Source organism: Triplophysa dalaica, chromosome 11, assembly GCF_015846415.1.
Source record: "Triplophysa dalaica isolate WHDGS20190420 chromosome 11, ASM1584641v1, whole genome shotgun sequence".
Classification (NCBI taxonomy): Eukaryota; Metazoa; Chordata; class Actinopteri; order Cypriniformes; family Nemacheilidae; genus Triplophysa; species Triplophysa dalaica.
The window spans coordinates 20,941,614-20,961,584 of record NC_079552.1 but is presented as its reverse complement, the minus strand read 5'-3'; the positions used below and the strand labels follow the sequence as shown (position 1 = coordinate 20,961,584).

The 19,971-nt window shown below is 37.5% G+C and overlaps 1 protein-coding gene across 3 annotated transcripts in view; it reads right to left on the bottom strand.

Moving 5' to 3' along the window:
• Nucleotides 1-19,971, bottom strand: part of csmd1a (CUB and Sushi multiple domains 1a) — a 313,221-nt gene that overhangs the window by 234,913 nt on the left and 58,337 nt on the right. For all 3 annotated transcript variants that reach the window (XM_056760343.1, XM_056760344.1, XM_056760345.1), the window contains exon 3: nt 9,081-9,193. In XM_056760343.1, the coding sequence (XP_056616321.1) occupies nt 9,081-9,193 (113 nt within the window). The remainder of the gene's footprint in view (nt 1-9,080; nt 9,194-19,971) is intronic.

Below are 19,971 nucleotides of genomic sequence, written 5' to 3'. Positions count from 1 at the left end.
TTATTTAACAAGTCATCTGAGGCGTTTCTGTCCAAAGCAAGTGGGAATCAATATTTTAAATACGAAAGTGATTTATTAATGGTGACAGCGGTGTGTGGTCCATCACTGTTACCATTCATTTTGATAGTTTTGGTGACTTCATGATGCAGAGTGCATTATGGGAATACAACAGCTTTTTGTGATTGAAAAGATATCATAGTTATGTTATGTTATGTTTATGGATATTATTTAATAGTGATGACACTCAATGATACAATTATGAACAAATTAAAATCTCCTCTCATACTAAATGAGAAATACTTTTGAAAAATGGGGCACAGATGTCTGAAAATGTCCTTCCAATATGCAGACTTGCAGTTCAAACTCAAATGCAATTATAAATGAAGCAAATAAAGCACAATTCTGAAAAGTGCCTCTAGACATGCCATACGCAAAGGCAAACACGGCCTTCTTGTGCTGCCATGTGGTGAACACGTTCACTCTGAATACCAAAGGAATGCCTTCATATCAAAATCGGCAGCGTCGCTTAATCCCCAGTGAAAATATCAGGGTGAAACAAAGGCGAAAGGTCCAGCAAAAGCAAAGACTGCTGAGCATTTCACTTCTGCTGCTGGATTTACTGCAAAACAAATATTTTCTCAAGCGCAGTTTGTGACGCTTCTAGTGTTGAAAAAACATTTATGACAGAAAATCACTGAAAATTCAACCTTTTTTTAACTAACCAAATTTTAGCCAATAAGTATAACCCAGACTGATCTGTGAAACACTACACTTAAAATTGAAGATGGATTTAAAGGGGCCTTAAAATCCAAACTGACAATTCTCATTTTTATGGAATACTGCAGTGTTCATAATAAATGATTCATACATTTTTTATTTTAGTTTATTTTAGTTAAGTATAGTTTTTTTTTCTTTATTTTTAAATGTATAAAAATATTTATATTTTATTAAATTTTATTTAATTATACATATTTCGTTTCGTTCGAGTCAGGTCTGGCCTGGTCAAGTCAAGTCAAGTCAAGTCAAGTCAGGTGTTTTTTGTTTTATTTTTTTGTTTTTATATTGTTTTGATCATTTATTAAATAAAAAAAACCCATAATATCTCAAAAACTGAAAATCGACTTCCTCGCTTGAGTGGTGATCCTTCTCTGATGACGTCAGTTTGATTTTCTACATCCAAACAGTTTGCAGTGGAAATGAAGCCACACCCTCTATTTTTCTCATGTCATTGGATATAAATCATATTACTAATAAAAAGAATGATTCTAAATACAATCCCTAATTTAGCTGTATTACCACGGCATGCCGGAGCTCTTCAAAGAGCATGTGAGTGTTCAGAAGCAGCCACTCGTCAGTCAGTCAGCACTCAGGTATCATCATTCCTTTGAGTTCGTACTGCATACTATAACATTGTAAAAAAAAGACTTGTTTTATTTATTTATTGAAGTATCGACTTGTTACCAAAGCTACTTTTAAAACCTCTAATCCACCATCATTATGTAAATAAGCATGTCAAGAAGCACTCCAGCGTGAAGTAGCAGGTGAATTCTGGGAACTGGACTTGTACGAGACAAATGAAATGAGCATCAACCGAATAAGTAGCTTTTAACCAGCTCTTCATCGTTGGCATCCTGACCGCGGCGGACGCTCGAGATGAGCGCTTCAGTGTCCAGACAGAACAGACCAGTGCTCTGATAAGCGAGGGTACACCCTGAGTGTAATCCAATCCATCCACTTGTCCTGTCTTTAAACTCCTGTCTCTACTTCTGCAGGCTTGATTAAATGTTGGTCAGACGGCTCATCACGTTTGACAGAACGGCTGCTATCTCTGGATTTGGCTGCGAGTAGGGAAATTAATTGATTCATATCGCAGTCCTCTATCGGAGCCATTCCCGTATTGGCCCTTATCTGAGGTAGGAGGTGTCATTTAAATCTTTTCAATAAAGCTCTGATGAGATACTTCATTTTAGAGAACTAAATATAAGACACGATTACTCGACCGCCGTAGCATCCGAAGCAAACAATGTTGGCTTTATATTCCAGTGATTAAGATGTTACAGGAGCTGTCTCTGAGCAGATAAAGCGGATCCCTGAGGAGCCTAATGCAATGTAAAGAAATGTTAACATAGATTAATGAAGACTCGGCAAAGAAGCTCTAGTGCAGCTTTGTGATTTAAAAATGAACACTTTGCTGTCAATTTTACATCATTTGATGCATGTCAAATTAAAGTCTTTGAAGAATATGGATTGGATAGGGTAACAACAGGTTGGGAACGACTCTAATATCCAAAATCTCTGGGAAAATACTGAATATTATCAATTGTTTGAATGACACACCATAAGGTAAAAAATGGTGCTAAAATATACTGACATTCAGCAGTTACGTCAAACTAATAAATTGACCTTTTTAGAGACCTCCACTGAGACAGAAGAATCACAATTGAGATCTCTATAATATCTCATCTGAGAAAATCACAAATGTCTCCGTTAGAGTTTTAGAAGAGATCTCAAAGTCACAAACTGAGCTCAGTTTTGTCAAGTCTGCAATCAATATTATTGACGATCTAAATGTTTAAGAGAAATATCAGAGACCAAGTTAATAAATGAAACTCGAGTCCCCCAAATCTCCAACCTCTTAGCAATAACCTGTTTCGCCGAGCTTACCTAACACTAACAACAACGTTTCCAAAAACGTACAGTATATGAATCATGTGCGGTCATCCACGTTTTGGACAACATGAAGGTGTGTAAATGAACACCAAACATTTGTGCTGTTTAAATGGTGCCACATAAAATCGCAACGGTGGCCGAACAGCTTTCGCGCTAACGCTAACTGTGGTGTGGTACTGTTGATCAAATCAGCAAATATCGCCATGCAGGACTTCTGGCAGCAATAAAAGTGAAAATTGCTGAGAGGTCGTACATTCATTCAGTGTACTGCTGTGGCGCTCAACACTGCAGGCAAATAGATTACAATTAGTTGGGTGTAATGGCCCATAAGCCGCACTCTAAAGGCTGCTGGGAAACCTGCGGGATATATAGGGATGTCATGATCTGAACGACAATGCACACAGACAGAGATGAAATACTGAAGCATACTTTTAGTAAATGCATACTACATTTAATCGCACACAATAAGTCCAGGACCTGCAAGCCACCGTTTATTTCTGAGTATTTGTAATTCATTAGCTTGTGAAGTGAATTTCTGCATTTTATTTCCAACCAACTGTTGCAGAGCTGAGGAGAAAACAATGAGACAACTGACATTAAAGCTCAACATGCCTTGGACGTGCAATCAATAAATAACAATGATATACAATTAAATATTTCCGCTTTCGCTCTTGACATTAACCAACCAGCCAAATAGTCTAAAAAAAAAACGTATGACCTAAACGTTATTGTTTAGAAAATATTAGTTAAAAAAAAAATGTTCAATACATTTTGTTTTTTTAAATATAAGAGCAATATTTATTGACATATTTTACTAAAACTATTGTTATAGACGCTATCAGCGGCAACAACATAAACATTATGTGGCCCAACTTAACTTATAGACATCAGCAAAGACTCAATAACTGTTGAGTAGATTCAATTTAATTAAATATAAAATAAATAGTTTTAACCAAACACAGACCATATGTTAATTTCGGGCCAGACACATACATCCAATGACATATGAAAGTAGGACTTTTTGAGTGGCCAAATACCTATGTAAAATGTATAGGATAAAGCAATGTAAGTCCCTTTGGATAAAAGCGTCTGCCAAATGCCTAAATGTAATGTATATTGACATCTAGCGGTTGAGCTTGGTATCAGAGTATAAATTCAAAATACTGGAGATAGAAGTGTAGCCATGTAACGGTTCTTCTTTTGCAGTTACTCTATTACTTGTGAATGAACCGGAAGTTAAGGGAGTCTATGAACGCTTATACTTATAATACGCAGTAACGCTTGTTTATGTTCTCACTTTGAAACTTTCTATAATAGCCTTTTATTATTAAATCACAGAAATTATTAAAACATACCAATACCTGATATTGGGCATGCTAAAATATCATTAAAAAGGAAAGAATGCTGTGTGTTTTTGTGCATTTGTTTAAAAAAAAATCTATGTTCAGTTTTCACACTTGCTAATTTACAGCCGACATCTGAAGTTTGAACTTCCAAGCATGCTGGCTGCAGAACCAAATAAAAGAGGGAAAAAAGCTTGATTCCGTTAGATTAAACCGTGCCCATTTGGCCACCAGAGGAAACGCCTATGCGAAATACCATTAACCTGATGGATTGGGCTGTAATGGGGTGAGAGGCGCAGCCGCAATGCATAACTGAAAAAGGTCACACATTCACTGAAAATTATACACAGTGATGACTTCACTGAACTTCAGCTAATACACATAAAACCAAGTGTACGAAACTTTCATACATTTCAATTACGAATGCCACTGTGGTGGAAACTAAAGCAAAACCATCGAGCAAAGATCTCTGTGAACAGTTCTGAATCAAAAGCAACAGGTATCACGTCACCAGTAGCACTTCAGTAGGCTAAAAGGAATGGGAGGAGCTTGTGGCGCGTAACTGCGTCCGAAACAAAGAGCCGAGCAGGAAATAATGCTTTCACACCGGGACAACTTATCTGTCGCACAGCACGTGCAAATCGCACATTGTCAACACATCTGCATTCCACAGCAGTGTCTCTGTGACGGCCATATGGTCATAAAAATAGACTGTGTCTCAGGCGCAGAGTTGACATCAACAAATGGATGATGGTTTTGCAAAATACGCTGTTCACGCAGGCTTCCAGAGCCGCCCGTAGTTATCGCCTAACGAGACTTCAGGAGACGCTTGAGTTATGACTGCCGTAGTTCACATCGAGGAAGAGGTTAAAAGAGAAATAAAGAATGAAAATACGCACTCATACTCATACATCCACAAGAATAGTGACACCGCTGAACATAATTCATGGGCTTCAGATCATAAGTTTTGGTACCTTTTGTGAGATATACGATAGTCTGTAGACTAGAAGGGGTGAGGATCGAAGCTCCACTGATATTTAAAGTTCATGAAAAATCTATGAGGGTTTGTCACTGTCTGAAAGCACTGCGGTTTTGGGATTGCTTGGCATGAGTGACCTTACGTAGGACACTGGTCACCATGAGCTATTGAACTTTATCCATTAGGGGCAGAACTGCGTTTCAACTATGCTTCGAAGGTCACGATTTAGATACTTAAGGAATGGTTTACACCTAAATTCAAAGTGAGCCACTGAACAATTTAAGATGATGGCCCAGATACACTTTAAGTACACTTCCATAATGTACTTAAAGTGCAATATTGCCAGACATGAATATTGTAGTTTTTTTCCACTTGTATTCGTGGCTTCTCAAAACAGTACACGTATATTTTTCAAGTTTAACTTTTTATTGTATTTGAAGTGATAGTTTACCTAAAAAATTTAATTCGGTCATCATTTTATCACTTTCCAGTCATTTTCACCGGTGTGAATTATTCAATCAATGCAAGTGAATGGGGCAAGTTAATACCAATCTTCAAACTATCTTCTTTTGTGTTCTGGAGAAGAAAGGAAGTCATACAGGTTTGAAATGACAAGACGGTGAGTGAATGATGAATGAATTTTTTTTTTCAAAATGAGTGCATGATAACAGAGCACTTTAAGTACATTTGGGTACATTATAGTGCACTTTTTCACCTAAGGGTTTATAACCGTGTCCTAGCCAATGAGCCGATGAGATTCCTGTGATAAGTAATTTGGTTCTCCATACCGAACGCGAAAAAGGAGTGGGAAGCGTCAATCAATAACAATACACAGCCAATCAGAACAGTTTTTCTCTGTCCACGCACAAGCTGCAGCTGAAAAGTTCACATGCAGAGAGATGCTTCTTGTTCTCATGACTCCAGTGATGCCTCACCGGACGCTATGCTATGATTTCAGATTCTTAAATGTATATAGCCAGTCATCATCCATGTGTGGCGATGGTGCAGAATTTACATCGAATGAGATTGTGGTGTGGGCGGAGCTGTCAGCCGCAACGTTGCAGAAATAAAATCTAAAGTTTCTAAAGTAGAAACGGCCGTTGCTCGTCGCACAGTCCTGTCGTGGCTGGTTAGCACAAATCCTCTGATTAACATGGAAAAAATACATTTTTTAACATGTCATGGCATCGCGTTTGGTTAGGACATGGGTTACAAGTTCCAAAAGGTATTACAAAATAAAAGTCCATATGTGCACTATGTTAGAATTCCTCTGAAGGCATAAAGTAGTTAAAGCAGTATATTATAAAAGTGTAATATTACTATTTCTGAAGAAAGGGCCAGAAAGGAAAAATTATAAACATTTTTGTAGCCAAAAACACCAGACATATAAATCTGTGAACTTCTGCTAAGCAACCAAAACAATAAGAAATAACTCAATAAATTACTTGCCGCAGGTAACATAAAATACGGTAAAACACCCTCACATTCCTGATAAAACAAAACAAACGTCTCAAGGTAACAAAGATAGAACATAATTAAATCCACTTGAGCCCAGCGTGCCTATTTTAATCCCAAAGCTAATCTAAAAAGACCATTGATGAGTTTGCAGGGTGTGTAAATCCAGTTTCACTGAGCCTTACAATCAATCTACAGACGGCTAGCAAACAAAACCAAACACTGTCGGAAACAAGACAGTTTTTTACCTAACCAGAGACTGAGAGAGAGATATAGAGATGGAAACCAATAAGAATATTTAAATGTAACCCTAGACTTAGACTTCTGTCCAACCTGCCAAAACAAATCATTGTGATTCATGTGCCGCCCTGTCGCCACTAATGCAGATGTCTAAACCAGAACCAAGCAAATACACCTGGGGCAAAAATTCCAAGGGTGGTAAGAAGCAAGTCCACAGACAGGCATAATGTGCAAAACCACTGATACTTGAAAGAAAAGCGGGATCTATGGTTTGGCTTTCATCTTTAACACGTATGACGTGGACGTATTAAGGATTTATTTTTCAAATGATGATCGAAACATATTTTGTTTATTGAATATTAATTAGCCAGTAAAATTCATGTTTGTTTTGTATAAATGTCATGTAAATATAAAAACAGATAGATGGGCCCCACAGGGTTATAATACAATCATATTAGTAATACTGTATAATTTAGTAATAATTTACAGTAGGGGCAATAGAGATAGCACACTATGTAAATACTTATGATATATAGAGTTTATTCAGTATATGTTGAAAACGAGCACTTGAGCGAATTTTAAGCCTATTATCTTCAAAATACAGTTGTGTTCAAAATTATTCAACCCCCACTGAAATTGATTGTTTTGGTCGGGTTGACATTGATTATGATCATTCAGTCATCCTGCTTACAATTAAATCAAAGAGGCACGTGTAGGTCAGACAAATATAACATAACATTTATAATGAAATAACCACAAATGTCTTTTCTGAGCTCACATCATTGTCAGTTTTATTCAACCCCCAAGTGACATTCAATCTTAGTACTTAGAACAACATCCTTTTACAGTTATAACAGCTTTTAAACGTGACGCATAGCTTGACACAAGTGTCTTGCAGCGATCTACGGGTATCTTCGCCCATTCATCATGGGCAAAAGCCTCCAGTTCAGTCACATTCTTAGGCTTGCGCACTGCAACTGCTTTCTTTAAGTCCCACCAGAGGTTCTCAATCGGATTTAAGTCTGGTGACTGCGCTGGCCACTTCAAAATGTTCCAGCCTTTAATCTGCAACCATGCTCTAGTGGACTTGGAGGTATGCTTGGGATCATTGTCCTGTTGAAAGGTCCAACGTCTTCCAAGCCTCAGGTTTGTGACGGACTGCATCACATTGTCATCCAATATCTCCTGATACTGAAGAGAATTCATGGTACCTTGCACACGCTGCAGCTTCCCAGTACCTTCCCAGTACCTGCCCCAAAGCATGCTTGACCCCCGCCATGCTTCACAGTAGGCAAGGTGTTCTTTTCTTCATAGGCCTTCTCCAAACATAGCGTTGATCCATGGGCCCAAACAGTTCTAATTTTGTTTCATCAGTCCACAGAACACTATCCCAAAACTTCTGTGGTTTGTCCACATGACTTTTGGCATACTGCAGTCGACTCTTCTTATTCTTTGGGGACAGCAAGGGGGTGCGCCTGGGAGTTCTGGCATGAAGGCCTTCATTACGCAGGGTGCGCCGTATTGTCTGAGCAGAAACTTCAGTACCCACATCTGGCAAATCTTTTCTCAGTTCCTCAGCAGTCTCACGGGGACTTTTCTCCACTCTACGCTTCAGGTAGCGCACAGCAGTCGAAGTCAGCATCTTCTTTCTGCCACGACCAGACAGCGTTTCAACAGTGCCCTTTGCCTTGAATTTGCGAATGATGCTTCCTATGGTGTCTCTTGGTATGTTTAACATCTTTGCAATCTTCTTATAGCCATTGCCCTTCCTGTGAAGAGTAATCACCTGTTCTCTTGTCTTCCTGGACCATTCTCTTGACCTCACCATGTTTGTAACCACACCAGTAAATGTCTAGAAGGAGCTGAGTATCACAGTCATTTTAAAGCTGCCTAATTGGTGCTTATTAGGCTTTATTGCTGCTCCCTGATATCCACAGGTGTTTTCAATACCTGATTGAAAACACTTCATTGAACCTCTGTTCTTCAGAGTGGTAGTCTTTAAGGGGTTGAATAATTATGTCAATGAAGAATTCACAAAAGAAATACTACTGTATTACAAAACTAATTGATGTCATTTTAGTTGCATATGGTTCTTTAAGAAGTCCTTGTAGGATTTCATTCTGAATACAATTACAAATGTACACTAAATTCCCTAAAACCATTTACAGCATTGGGGGTTGAATAATTTTGAACACAACTGTATGTGATAATTCACAGATATTTACCTTACATATGAGCTAAAATACAAAAGTGCACAGTGATAAAATGCATTTAGGAATGTGCTGTGGTTTTGTGTGTCGTTATGTCTTTGTTTGTAACAAATTAAAAGGTAACATTACTCCAGGCCAAATAATCATTACAAGCTCATATAGTAAAAAAACGATGTTTCCTACCTTCATAGATTGCTTTAAATCCTTGGGCACTGACGGCGAAGTCTGTTGTAAACCACAGTGCCAATATTGACCCAGAACTTACGATGGGTGATGGCAACATGAAGCCAGACAACCTGAAATGAAATATAGTGTCAGCAGACAGTAGTTTACAAAACAACCAATGCAACGATTTTTCTAACAATTTTACAAGATAGCTTATTTCTATGAATTCATTCAACCATACTTTTAAGTACAATCCTTCTTTGTGCCAGAGACAAAGAATTAATGCGCTTATAGTAAATATCACAAAATACACAGTTATATTAACTTAAGAAAATATTGTAACTTTTCTTTAACTGCAAAATTTATATACAATATTATAGTTTATTTAATGATTAAATTGTATTTATTAATTACACATTTATTTATAATTAATATTTTTGGGTGATTTTTTTAATTACTCAGATTCACTTATTTTTTACTTACATTTACAAAGTTGAAACAATATATTTTATTGATTTCATATCTTTAAAATATACAAAAAAAAATGTGTAAATTGTTTCATGATAAATTACCATCATTTTTTTATTTGGGTGTACAGTTACAGTACGACCCACTTCATACAAATAATCCACCTTCTAGAACAGTTTCAAATTTCCATATGATCATGCTCAAACAACATATAACTCGTGAAAAAAATTGTTCAACGTAGATCCCCATCACAGAGTTTGGGCTTTTATAATTTAGGAGACATCGCTGTGTTTTTATCTATTAGTTTGATTTTCAATTTTGTTTCAGGCGTTTCTTAAACTAACCTTTATCAGTAAACAACTTTTGATTGCGAAGACACAACTAAGATGTTAATAAGATCTCATTTATCTCTCCCTCCAGTAGAAGTGTACAAAGCAGCTGATTATTTTATCCAGAAGATTATAATAATGTACGTTATTATTTCAATTTACACTGTCGATTGTTTCAGATAATACATATAGCTGTTCTCCTGATACAGCTATATTAACTCTTAAAAGAACAATATACTTTTGTCACATAGAAAGTTTTCTCATCATTAAATTTCTTTCTTAATATTTAGGCCAGCAAAACCAACCCAATGACCGAACTCCTCTCGACGGACAGATCGAGATCGTGGAAAATCTATCAATCCTTTTTTCACTACTTTCCAAGTACCCATGTGTTTTTTTAAGGAATAGGGCCGACTTGCCTCAGCCATTCTCAGAAAGTGCATTCAGCCCAAAGGCTCACAGTACAGCCTCAACCTTTTGACATCAGCATCGTGAATGAAAGTCCAACAAGCTGCGGATGAAACAGAGGTCCCTATTACAAAGCCCAACCTCTGTGGCTTTCAAGTGAAGAACAGGACATGCTCTTTGAAGAAAGCCCAGAGAAATCCATTGGTCCTGGTCCTCAGATATTTCAGCTAAGTAGCGGTGGCTGTCTGACCTCCAGACACCTGCAGAAGTTTATGGATTTCAGTAAAGACGACTCATTTTACCTCAGTCCTCATCCCAAAGCAACAATGAAAGGAACAATGAAAGAGCCGGATTATAGTTTAAGCAAGCAACTATTTTTTAAAGTAATTCTATACTTGCATAACTCCAAAGAAAATGTTATTTCACAAATTAGACAAGTGAGATTTGTGTTCAGATATCTGCCCGTCATTGAGCCTCTCTAGCTAGGTTTTGTTAAATTTGTGATGACTTATGAAAAAAGATCACATTCACATATTTGAGTTATCAGAATGCATCACAACGTGAATAAATGATGTGATATGCAATGTTAAACTTTGACATATTGTTTCTTTTTATACTTTAAACTCATATTAAATGTTTTGTGTGTTGGTCACTGCCATTATCTTGGTTTATAGTATATGTTAAAGTCCATATGTGTTTGCATCAAAACCTTAAAGGGACAAATCGTCTTTTTTTTATTTCAAACCTGCGTGAGTTTCTCCTGCAGAGCACAAAAGAAGATATTTTGAAGAATATTGGTAAACAAACAACGAAGCAACGACACACAACCATCACAGACACAAAACCAATGCAAGTCAATTCGTCCTGCTGTTGTTTCATGTCTGGTTGAACTATCTCTGTAAGTCTAAATAAAGTTTAAATATAAAGGGCAAATTTTAGATTGTTATTAATGGATCTTTAGGAACATATTACATTATTTTGCTCTCTGATAATTATGAACACAGCCATATGTAAACATAACTTAATTACAACTATATCTTGTAAGTTATATTTATTTATTGAATACTTATTTTATTATTATTTTTTACTGCATTTGTGAAGTGAACATTGGAACAAAGACATTTATACAGGTTTGAAACGACCTAAGGTTGAGTAAATGAGGACAGATTTTTTAGGTGAACTGTCCCTTTAACACAAATTTCTAAAAAGCCATCATATGTCACAATTACCTTAGAATTTGTGAAATAATTTCTTTTGAAAGTAAAAATACTTGATAATTCCCAATCACATCAAAAAGTATTTGATTTAAAAAAAATCTTTAAGTTATACATTCCAAAAAATGTCATTTAAGTTTAAGAAACTGAAAATGAAAAAAAATCCCTATAGTTTCTTGTCTGTGCTGAACTTTTTGAGGGTGCCAGCAGGCTGGTTCAGTAAGCAACAGCATAGCAAGTCAAAAGAACCCATCCCCAAGTCTCTGTGATGCTTTGGTATCTATAACTTCATGTTTCTCCTTTCATTTAAGTCTGTGATTTGCAAAATCTGTTTTATCATCCTTCAAGCACAAACTGTAAGTCTGTGTGGCTAGAAAAGTAACAGAACACCTCTACCCAACAAGACTTGGCAACAAGTTAGCATCAAGACTCATGATTTGAGGTGTCACTCATGTTTGCAGAATAAAAAGTGCATGAGGATTTTCTTCAGATTTTTTTACCCTTGGTATGACCAAACCTTCAACATTTTCCTTCATATAGAAATGTTTTACTTTATCCAGGTAATCATTATGAACTTAAACATCCCTGTTAATAAACAATTTCAAAGTTAACAAAATCACTGAGGCATTTCTTATTATAGCTTCTTTTGTGTTTCACAGAAGAAAGAGTCGTATACAGGATTTGAAGTGAATAAATTATGACTTTTCATTAGAATTTTAATTTTTAAGTGAACGGTCACTTTAGCACATTTTAAAGTCATAGCTTTATAGATGTCACCCTTGTCTCTGTTAGCATGTTATGCTTTTGAACAATCATTAATTTCTTCTCACTCTTATGACCACCAATGCCCACTTTTCTGTTTGTTCTACACGTCATTCTGTGTTAATCTCACTGGGACGTATGGTGGCGTATGAATCTTTCATTCTTACACCGTTAAATGAGACAGTAGCACTGAATCATTTATTCCGCACCCGTCGTGCCAGAGAAGATAAAGTGAGCTTCACGCAAACAAAATCATATGACTGTCATAGGCATGTTTACTGGCAGTCATACTTATCTGTTAAACGTTGTTGTTTATTTACTGATAAAAATAGAACTCTCATAACTAAACAGGATGATGCTCAGTTGGGTTTGATGATGAGCTATTATATCTTCGTTTTATTTTTGCATAGCCTTATATTAATGTGTCTGCTCTAAAATTGATTTTTTTACACAGGAATCATTATTTCAGTCAAATAATTAAAATAAGTTCACACTTCACTCAATATAGAATGAAATTGAATTTATTTATATGTATGTATACTGTATACATTCAATTTATAGTATACAGTATATCAGTGTAATAATATAAACTGTAGTGTCAAGCTGCAATGTTTACTCTTTTATAAAAGCAACCATCTATACCTTTCCTCTCTGTTGCCATCTCTTTTGAAACAAGGCTGCAGGTTACTTAACCTACTTACTTTTAAATGGGTTAAAGTCATTTATGTCAAACAGACATTTAGAGGTCGTGTTAGCCGAAAATTCTCCGACATTGACAGATTTTTGTTTCCAGTGACAGAAAAGTCTGAAGCCGTCCGTCATTTTCTACAATAAGGCGACTTGTTGCAGAAAGTCTGTGCCAGTCTGCAGATTTCATCAGTTAGTGTGTTTCTATCTGAAACTTTCAAAAAGTCTGCAAGTGTATGATGTATAGTTTTAATAGAAGTTGTTCAGATATTAAAAGTCTTGTAGTGCATTCCAGCCATTATTTGTGAGTGAGTACAGAATAGCAGTTATAACATATGAACATAAACATTTGTCTGTAATTATTTTATGTCTGACAACAGAAACGTTAAAGGTAGAATTGAATATAAAAAACAACGGCTTTATTGGGCATTAAGTTGTATTCAGTTGCAAGTTCAGAGAGTAGACACAAGTACAGCCTGATGACCTAATGAACATGCTAATTACCACGATGGGTAATAATAGATCAGGATGGATTTTTATATATATATTAACTTTATACTGTATATACAGTCATGGCCAAATTTGATGGCATCCCTGACATTTTTCAAGTATTTCTCACAGAAAAGTATTGCATTTAAACATGTTTTGCTACACAGATGTTTATTCCCTTTGTAGGTATTGGAACAAAAAAAAGGAGGGATGAAAGCAAATTTACCATAATGTCACACAAAACTCCAAAAATGGGCTTAATTTCAGGGGTGCCAACAATTTTGGCCATGACTGTATACATAACTTTTTATATTGTATTTCATTTATATTAATAATAATTTCTATTATTATTTTATTGTATAGTATAATAATTATATTAAATAAACAATTTGTTGAGTTTTGTTGTATTTTCCTTTTAATAAATAAACAGTTTGTTTAATGGGTCCTGTAGTTTTGACGCATGTAAACAAGCCATATGGGACACCGGCAAGTTTAGCCAAGTAACGGATCTTGGTTTCTTTTGCTTGTTTTTTGAAATAAACTACAGACACTCTATTGTTTGTGAATTTGTACTGAAAGTTAAGGGCAGTCCACCAACGTTTGTTTATGTTGTTGCATTGCAGTAAGCAGACTGTTTTGAACACTTTAATAAAACTTTTTTACTAGAGGATGAAAAAGTGTGAATGAATGTGGGGACTTCCTAAACGTTTAAGCAATTGACACAGCTGATTCATTGAAACAAACAGCTCCATATTGCTGATTTGCAGTAATAAAACAAACTTACCAACTCAGCGTTATCACAACTGGGTTTCACATTCAAGACACAATAAAGAAGCGGGACACAAAATGCATATAAAAATATACTCCAGTGTCAATATTCATTAAAATGATTGTTTAGTTGGTAAAAAGGTGAGTTCAACAACAAAAAAAAATCTTATTCTTTCATTGCTCACATGAATGTTTCTCAAAACCCTGTATGTATTTCTTCTGCAGCAGAACACAAAGAAGATATTTTAGTGCTCAGCTAACCTCAACACAACACAGCATTAAATGTTTAACATCACATGTCGATCTGTTACTGTACATTAAATCCTTCCATTTATTTAGCCCAAACTAAACCCAGTAACACAGATAGAGATGTTCAATCCATAAGCGTGAATACCTCGTCAGATCGATTCCGATGAGACTGCAAGAGCAAGTAAACATCCGTGAAAAACAGGTTTGTGAAAAGAGATGTAGGGACTAGTCTTTTCATAAGACGCAAGGTCAATATGTTTCACATTCAAGTGTCTAAGCTGCAAACTTCAGAGACATTTTTGTAACAAGCTAGTTTTCCTTTCTTACTCTGTCTTTCACCGCACAGCAAAGCTATTGTGGGTTTGAAGCTTATGCCAGGAAAGATAAAATGGTGATGGCTTCTTAGAAAAGACTGCATGCATCTTCCTTTTTTCTTTGTTTAAAACAAGATCAATTTTTCTTGAACAGTACCACAATCACTCCCACACCTTCCAAAAAACAAGCTTCTTTAAGGGAAACTTTCACTACTTGAAGAATATATTGAATTTAAAGGGGTCATACACATGTTTTTCTGTGTCTAGTGTGTTATAAGTTGCTCATGCTTGTTTTAGCAGTGTCATATGACCCCTTTAAAAAACTTTCTCTTTTCAATAACCATTTTATTGTGCACAGTCAACTACTTTCTAAGTTAAGTTGACTTTTCCCAAGTTTAAAAAACTGATAAAGCTTTTCTGTATTCGTTTTCTGCTGTCTGACATGTCGGTGGCTTTATTTGTCATATACCAGTTTTTGAAAATATACACTGCTTGCAAAGACTTTTATTCCATCCGGCTGCTTCTGAATAAAAAGCTGCTAATGGTTTAGTTACATGGCATTTTGTGACGAAGTATTCCTCACTAAACATTGAAGATGGTAATGCATTGCTTTTCAAACATGAATAAAGACAGACGTAAAACAGTGTATAGTGTCTAGTGTATGTTTGTAGTATACTGTAGCTCTTAACTCAATAACGAAATAAAGTGAAATGTTTTAGGTTCTCAACAAGCGTCAGATATCAAACAGTGTGTTTGTTAATTTTTCTCACGTATCTGGATTAATCCCAGACAAAAACAGAGATTTGGCTTCTAAGGCCTTAACTTCACAGAGTGCATGTTGGCATGTACAGCGGTCAGCTAATGGCCTTGCCACGTCTCTGCCTGTGCAATACGATTATCCAAGCATGACTTAACAAAGAATGTTTTCACCACGAGGGGTCACAGGTCAAGAAGGTCCGTCCCAAGAGATGAGATTATCACCGCAGAAGCAAGTCATTTTCTTCCAGATTTTTCAAACACGAGAAGGTCACGGTGGTGTTGTAAGACGAAGAGGAGCGTGTGACTGGGCCTCTAAGGTTTTTATTAGAGCACATATCAGATGTGATCACGGTCGATCAATCACTGTCTGAGCAGATATTGTCCTGGAAGTGTCACAGCGGAGTGCATTAGCTCAGGAACAAGTAAATTGGCTTCATTTCAAACACGACTTAAGGATCGTCTGTGAGCGACCCCCTTCCTCCCCTGTCTGAGGTATTTTTAGTTTTTTTTTTATGACGCCATTAGGCAGCTGGCTTTCGATAGGCCATTGATCGAAGCTCTGGAGATGCATGCTAGACATTGAGAAATGACAAACCACCAAATAAACCAACAAAACCAAACAAAACCACCAAATGTTCTCTTTGATTTTGACTAGTGCTCCTTTTAACCTTTTAAAATCCTTGAAAACTGACTACAGCACCCTCACAACCATAACTGACTGTTTGGAATTCACAGATTCTTGTACACAAAAAGCAAAGAGAATAAAAAAATTGTTCAAAATTGGTTTTGACAAAACAAGTGTAAATGAGAATATATCACTTCAGGATGCACTTTAACGTCAAGTGGAGATCGAGCACAGTAACTGTGTTGCACAACTAAATACCCTTTGCAAAATTAAGATTTGACAAAAATTACATTTTTAAAAATGAAGGTGCTTTTGTGCAACAGAAAGGTCCGTCGAATATTCCGTTTCTTGATGAAACCAAAAGGTTCTGCAATGACATCGAAGAATCTTTTCAAGCTCATTTTTGTATTTAAATTATGATATACTGCATAGGATGTATTTGTTAAAGCATCAAACAGCTTAAACTAAAAGTAAACAATATAATTTTTATTACTTTATTAAATGTTTAAATGTCTTCCGGTTCCCGTCTCCCTCCTTCCTTATAATGAACCTTCTCTACATTGGTGCCGAAACCCGGGAGGAAGGAGAGCGCCAGCGTGTCGGGGAACCGGACCGGATAATTTTATTTTTTCCTCACTCCCTTCTCTCTTTCCGGTCGATCCGAGGGCTCCCGTCTCCGTTGTCTCGTCTCTGCATAACCCCCCCCCAATGGAGGGGGAGGGAGCATGCACAGTCTCGGGGGTACTCCCCGGCCTGTGAGGGGTGATGGGGTTATGTAGTGGAGTAGGCGGGGCGAGACCGTGGTTCGAGACCGGTGAGTTATTGTTGATGAGCGCCAGCTGTGTGCGCACCAGTCTCGAATCACATAGGAGATCGGGAGCATATAAGAGAATGAGCAACCGGACCGTCGAGGAGAGAGGACCGGGCCCGAACATGTTTGTACTTGTATTTATGTTTTGTTCGCCAGCGGTTGGCCGTGAGGGGCCGCCGGCTGGTATTACTTTATTAAATGTTTAAATGTCTTCCGGTTCCCGTCTCCCTCCTTCCTTTTAATGAACCTTCTCTACATTGGTGCCAAAACCCGGGAGAAAGGAGAGACATGCTGTCGGAGAGTCCTCGCCGCCGAGTGGCCTCGCGGTGCCGGAGAGTTCGGGCAGTGCAGACGAAGGGTGCCACCAGTGGCTGCTCGAAGCGGTGGCTCTGGGGAAACGGAAGTGCACAGTGCGGCCACTGTCCAAGCTTCAGTTGAACAGCGACCTTTGCTGCCCTGCCCCTGGGTCAAGGTGTGGTGGCTTTTGTCTAAGCGGGAGCGGGGGAGTTGCCGCCATCAGACAGAGGCCGGAGCCTGCGTCTGTCCCCGAGGGGGAGGAGCAGCGGGCGGGAGTGCCGAGTGCGGCCACAGCCCTGCCAGAGGCTGTAGCCTGTGCCCGTCCGCCCAAGGAGGAGTAGCAGGGGACAGGGACGGACGTTCAAGCCGTCCACCGAAGCCCCAGGGCCACTGCAAGGCACCGCGAAGGAGAGTACCCCGGCAGGTTGAGGACCGAGCGCCAGCGTGTCGGGGAACCGGACCGGATAATTTATTTTTTTCCTCACTCCCTTCTCTCTTTCCGGTCGATCCGAGGGCTCCCGTCTCCGTTGTCTCGTCTCTGCATAACCCCCCCCCCAATGGAGGGGGAGGGAGCATGCACAGTCTCGGGGGTACTCCCCGGCCTGTGAGGGGTGATGGGGTTATGTAGTGGAGTAGGCGGGGCGAGACCGTGGTTCGAGACCGGTGAGTTATTGTTGATGAGCGCCAGCTGTGTGCGCACCAGTCTCGAATCACATAGGAGATCGGGAGCATATAAGAGAATGAGCGACCGGACCGTCGAGGAGAGAGGACCGGGCCCGAACATGTTTGTACTTGTATTTATGTTTTGTTCGCCAGCGGTTGGCCGTGAGGGGCCGCCGGCTGGTATTACTTTATTAAATGTTTAAATGTCTTCCGGTTCCCGTCTCCTTCCTTCCTTTTAATGAACCTTCTCTACAGACAGCTTCAAAAAAATTGTGCTATACAGCACTCAAGGTGGTTCTCTGCTCGTAATCATGCACTGTAAATAACAAAATGCAACCTGCAACCTGATGCAGTTAAACTTTTGTGTTGACACAATGTGTATTATTTAATTATTCAACGTAATGATACTTTGTTAAGCCAACTCAAACTTGTTTGTTTATGTAATGCTGATTGTCTTATTTTTCTAATAAAGATATTATTGTCACATCAATTACTGTTGTTCAGGAAATTATTGTATTTCTGTCGTGTGGATGAAAAATGTTAAATTAGCAAAATGAAATATTCCAAGTACTCTTTAAGTAATGTTAAATACAAAAATAAACAAATTTATTTGTCTTTTACTACAATTGTAAATGTTTTCTGCCTCAAACAGACCCAAATCTTTGATCAAATAACTCTTTAAAATGTTTGTGTTGAGTGTTTGTGTACCGGCTTTGCACTTATGTCATACACTTACACATCAACATTGACCAATAATCTCAACCATGGTAACAATGAAAAAACATCATTCATTTAAAGAATTCTAAAATAGATAAAAAACAGCCACAACGATTTTAAAGAATACATTAAGACAGCAACAACTAAAACTCTAATCTTTAAAAGAAAAACCAAGAAGAAACACAGAATTTAACATGCTCCAATGCATCTTGGGAACTTTCAAACTTGTTCAGAATACACTGTTTTGTAAGTTGGGCAAACTTTCTGATGCATTTTTGCCAAAAATCCAGTCAACAAAATAATCTTTTTTAGAAACACGTTTAGGCAAATTTTGTTGAGTATATGCAAATCAATCATTGGACTCCTTTAACCAAAAATGTTATGTTCAAGTTATTTATTTATCTTTGTAGGGAGAACATCTTCAAGTTGGATTTTTAAAAGTGTAGGGGAACCACTTTTTGTTTTGTGCTATATAGCACCATATCATATCATACCATATCTTCAGAGGTTCTTTGGGGTGACCGATGTGATATAATATAAAGCAACGTTTCCATATGATGAACCCTGTATGGTTCTTCAGCCGTTCTATATAGCACCTCAGTCATCCCAAAGAGCCTCTGAAGAACCACTGAAGCACCAAAATAGGCACTCAAACTGGTTCCCCTAGGATTTATGAGCCAAGAACCACTTGTAGTGCTATATAGCACTTTTTATTTTAGAGTGTACTTTGAAAAGGATGTGATCAATTCTCAAAATTCATAACAACAAATGATTTTACATTATTTCAACTCATCAACATACAGTAAGTACAAATAAGTATTTAGGTCAAACTAGACAACTTTTTTTAACTTGTATTTTTACAGTAAATTTCTACACTTGGATTTTACAGTTAATTGTTTCAGTAATTCACTTCACGTAACACTTAGGCAGCACTTACTGTGTCTCCGTGAACATTTCAAATAGTCCGAGTTCAACCCAAAGTATTGTAAGAGACTTTTTTTCTAAAATGATTTGATCCACATACAAAAGTGGCACAATAATGAAGTCACCTTGAAATGACCCACTATGTTATTTGTTCTGCTCTTTTGAAATAGGAAAAGCATGTATATAATTGCACCATTTGAAAGAAAATCAGCTCTAATCTTCAAAGAGAAAGTTATTATGAACGAAGTTGAGAGTGATGGGGAAGATTTCACAGGGATACAATCATAGCGGCAGGATTGTGAAGGACAACGCACTGCCTTTGAACAGGCAGTCAATCAGAAATGTAGCCGGCGAGGTCAGCTAAATTTGACTGCTTGCTTTGGACGAGTGAGGATTCGCTTCTGAAATTCTGCGGGCGCCGTTAA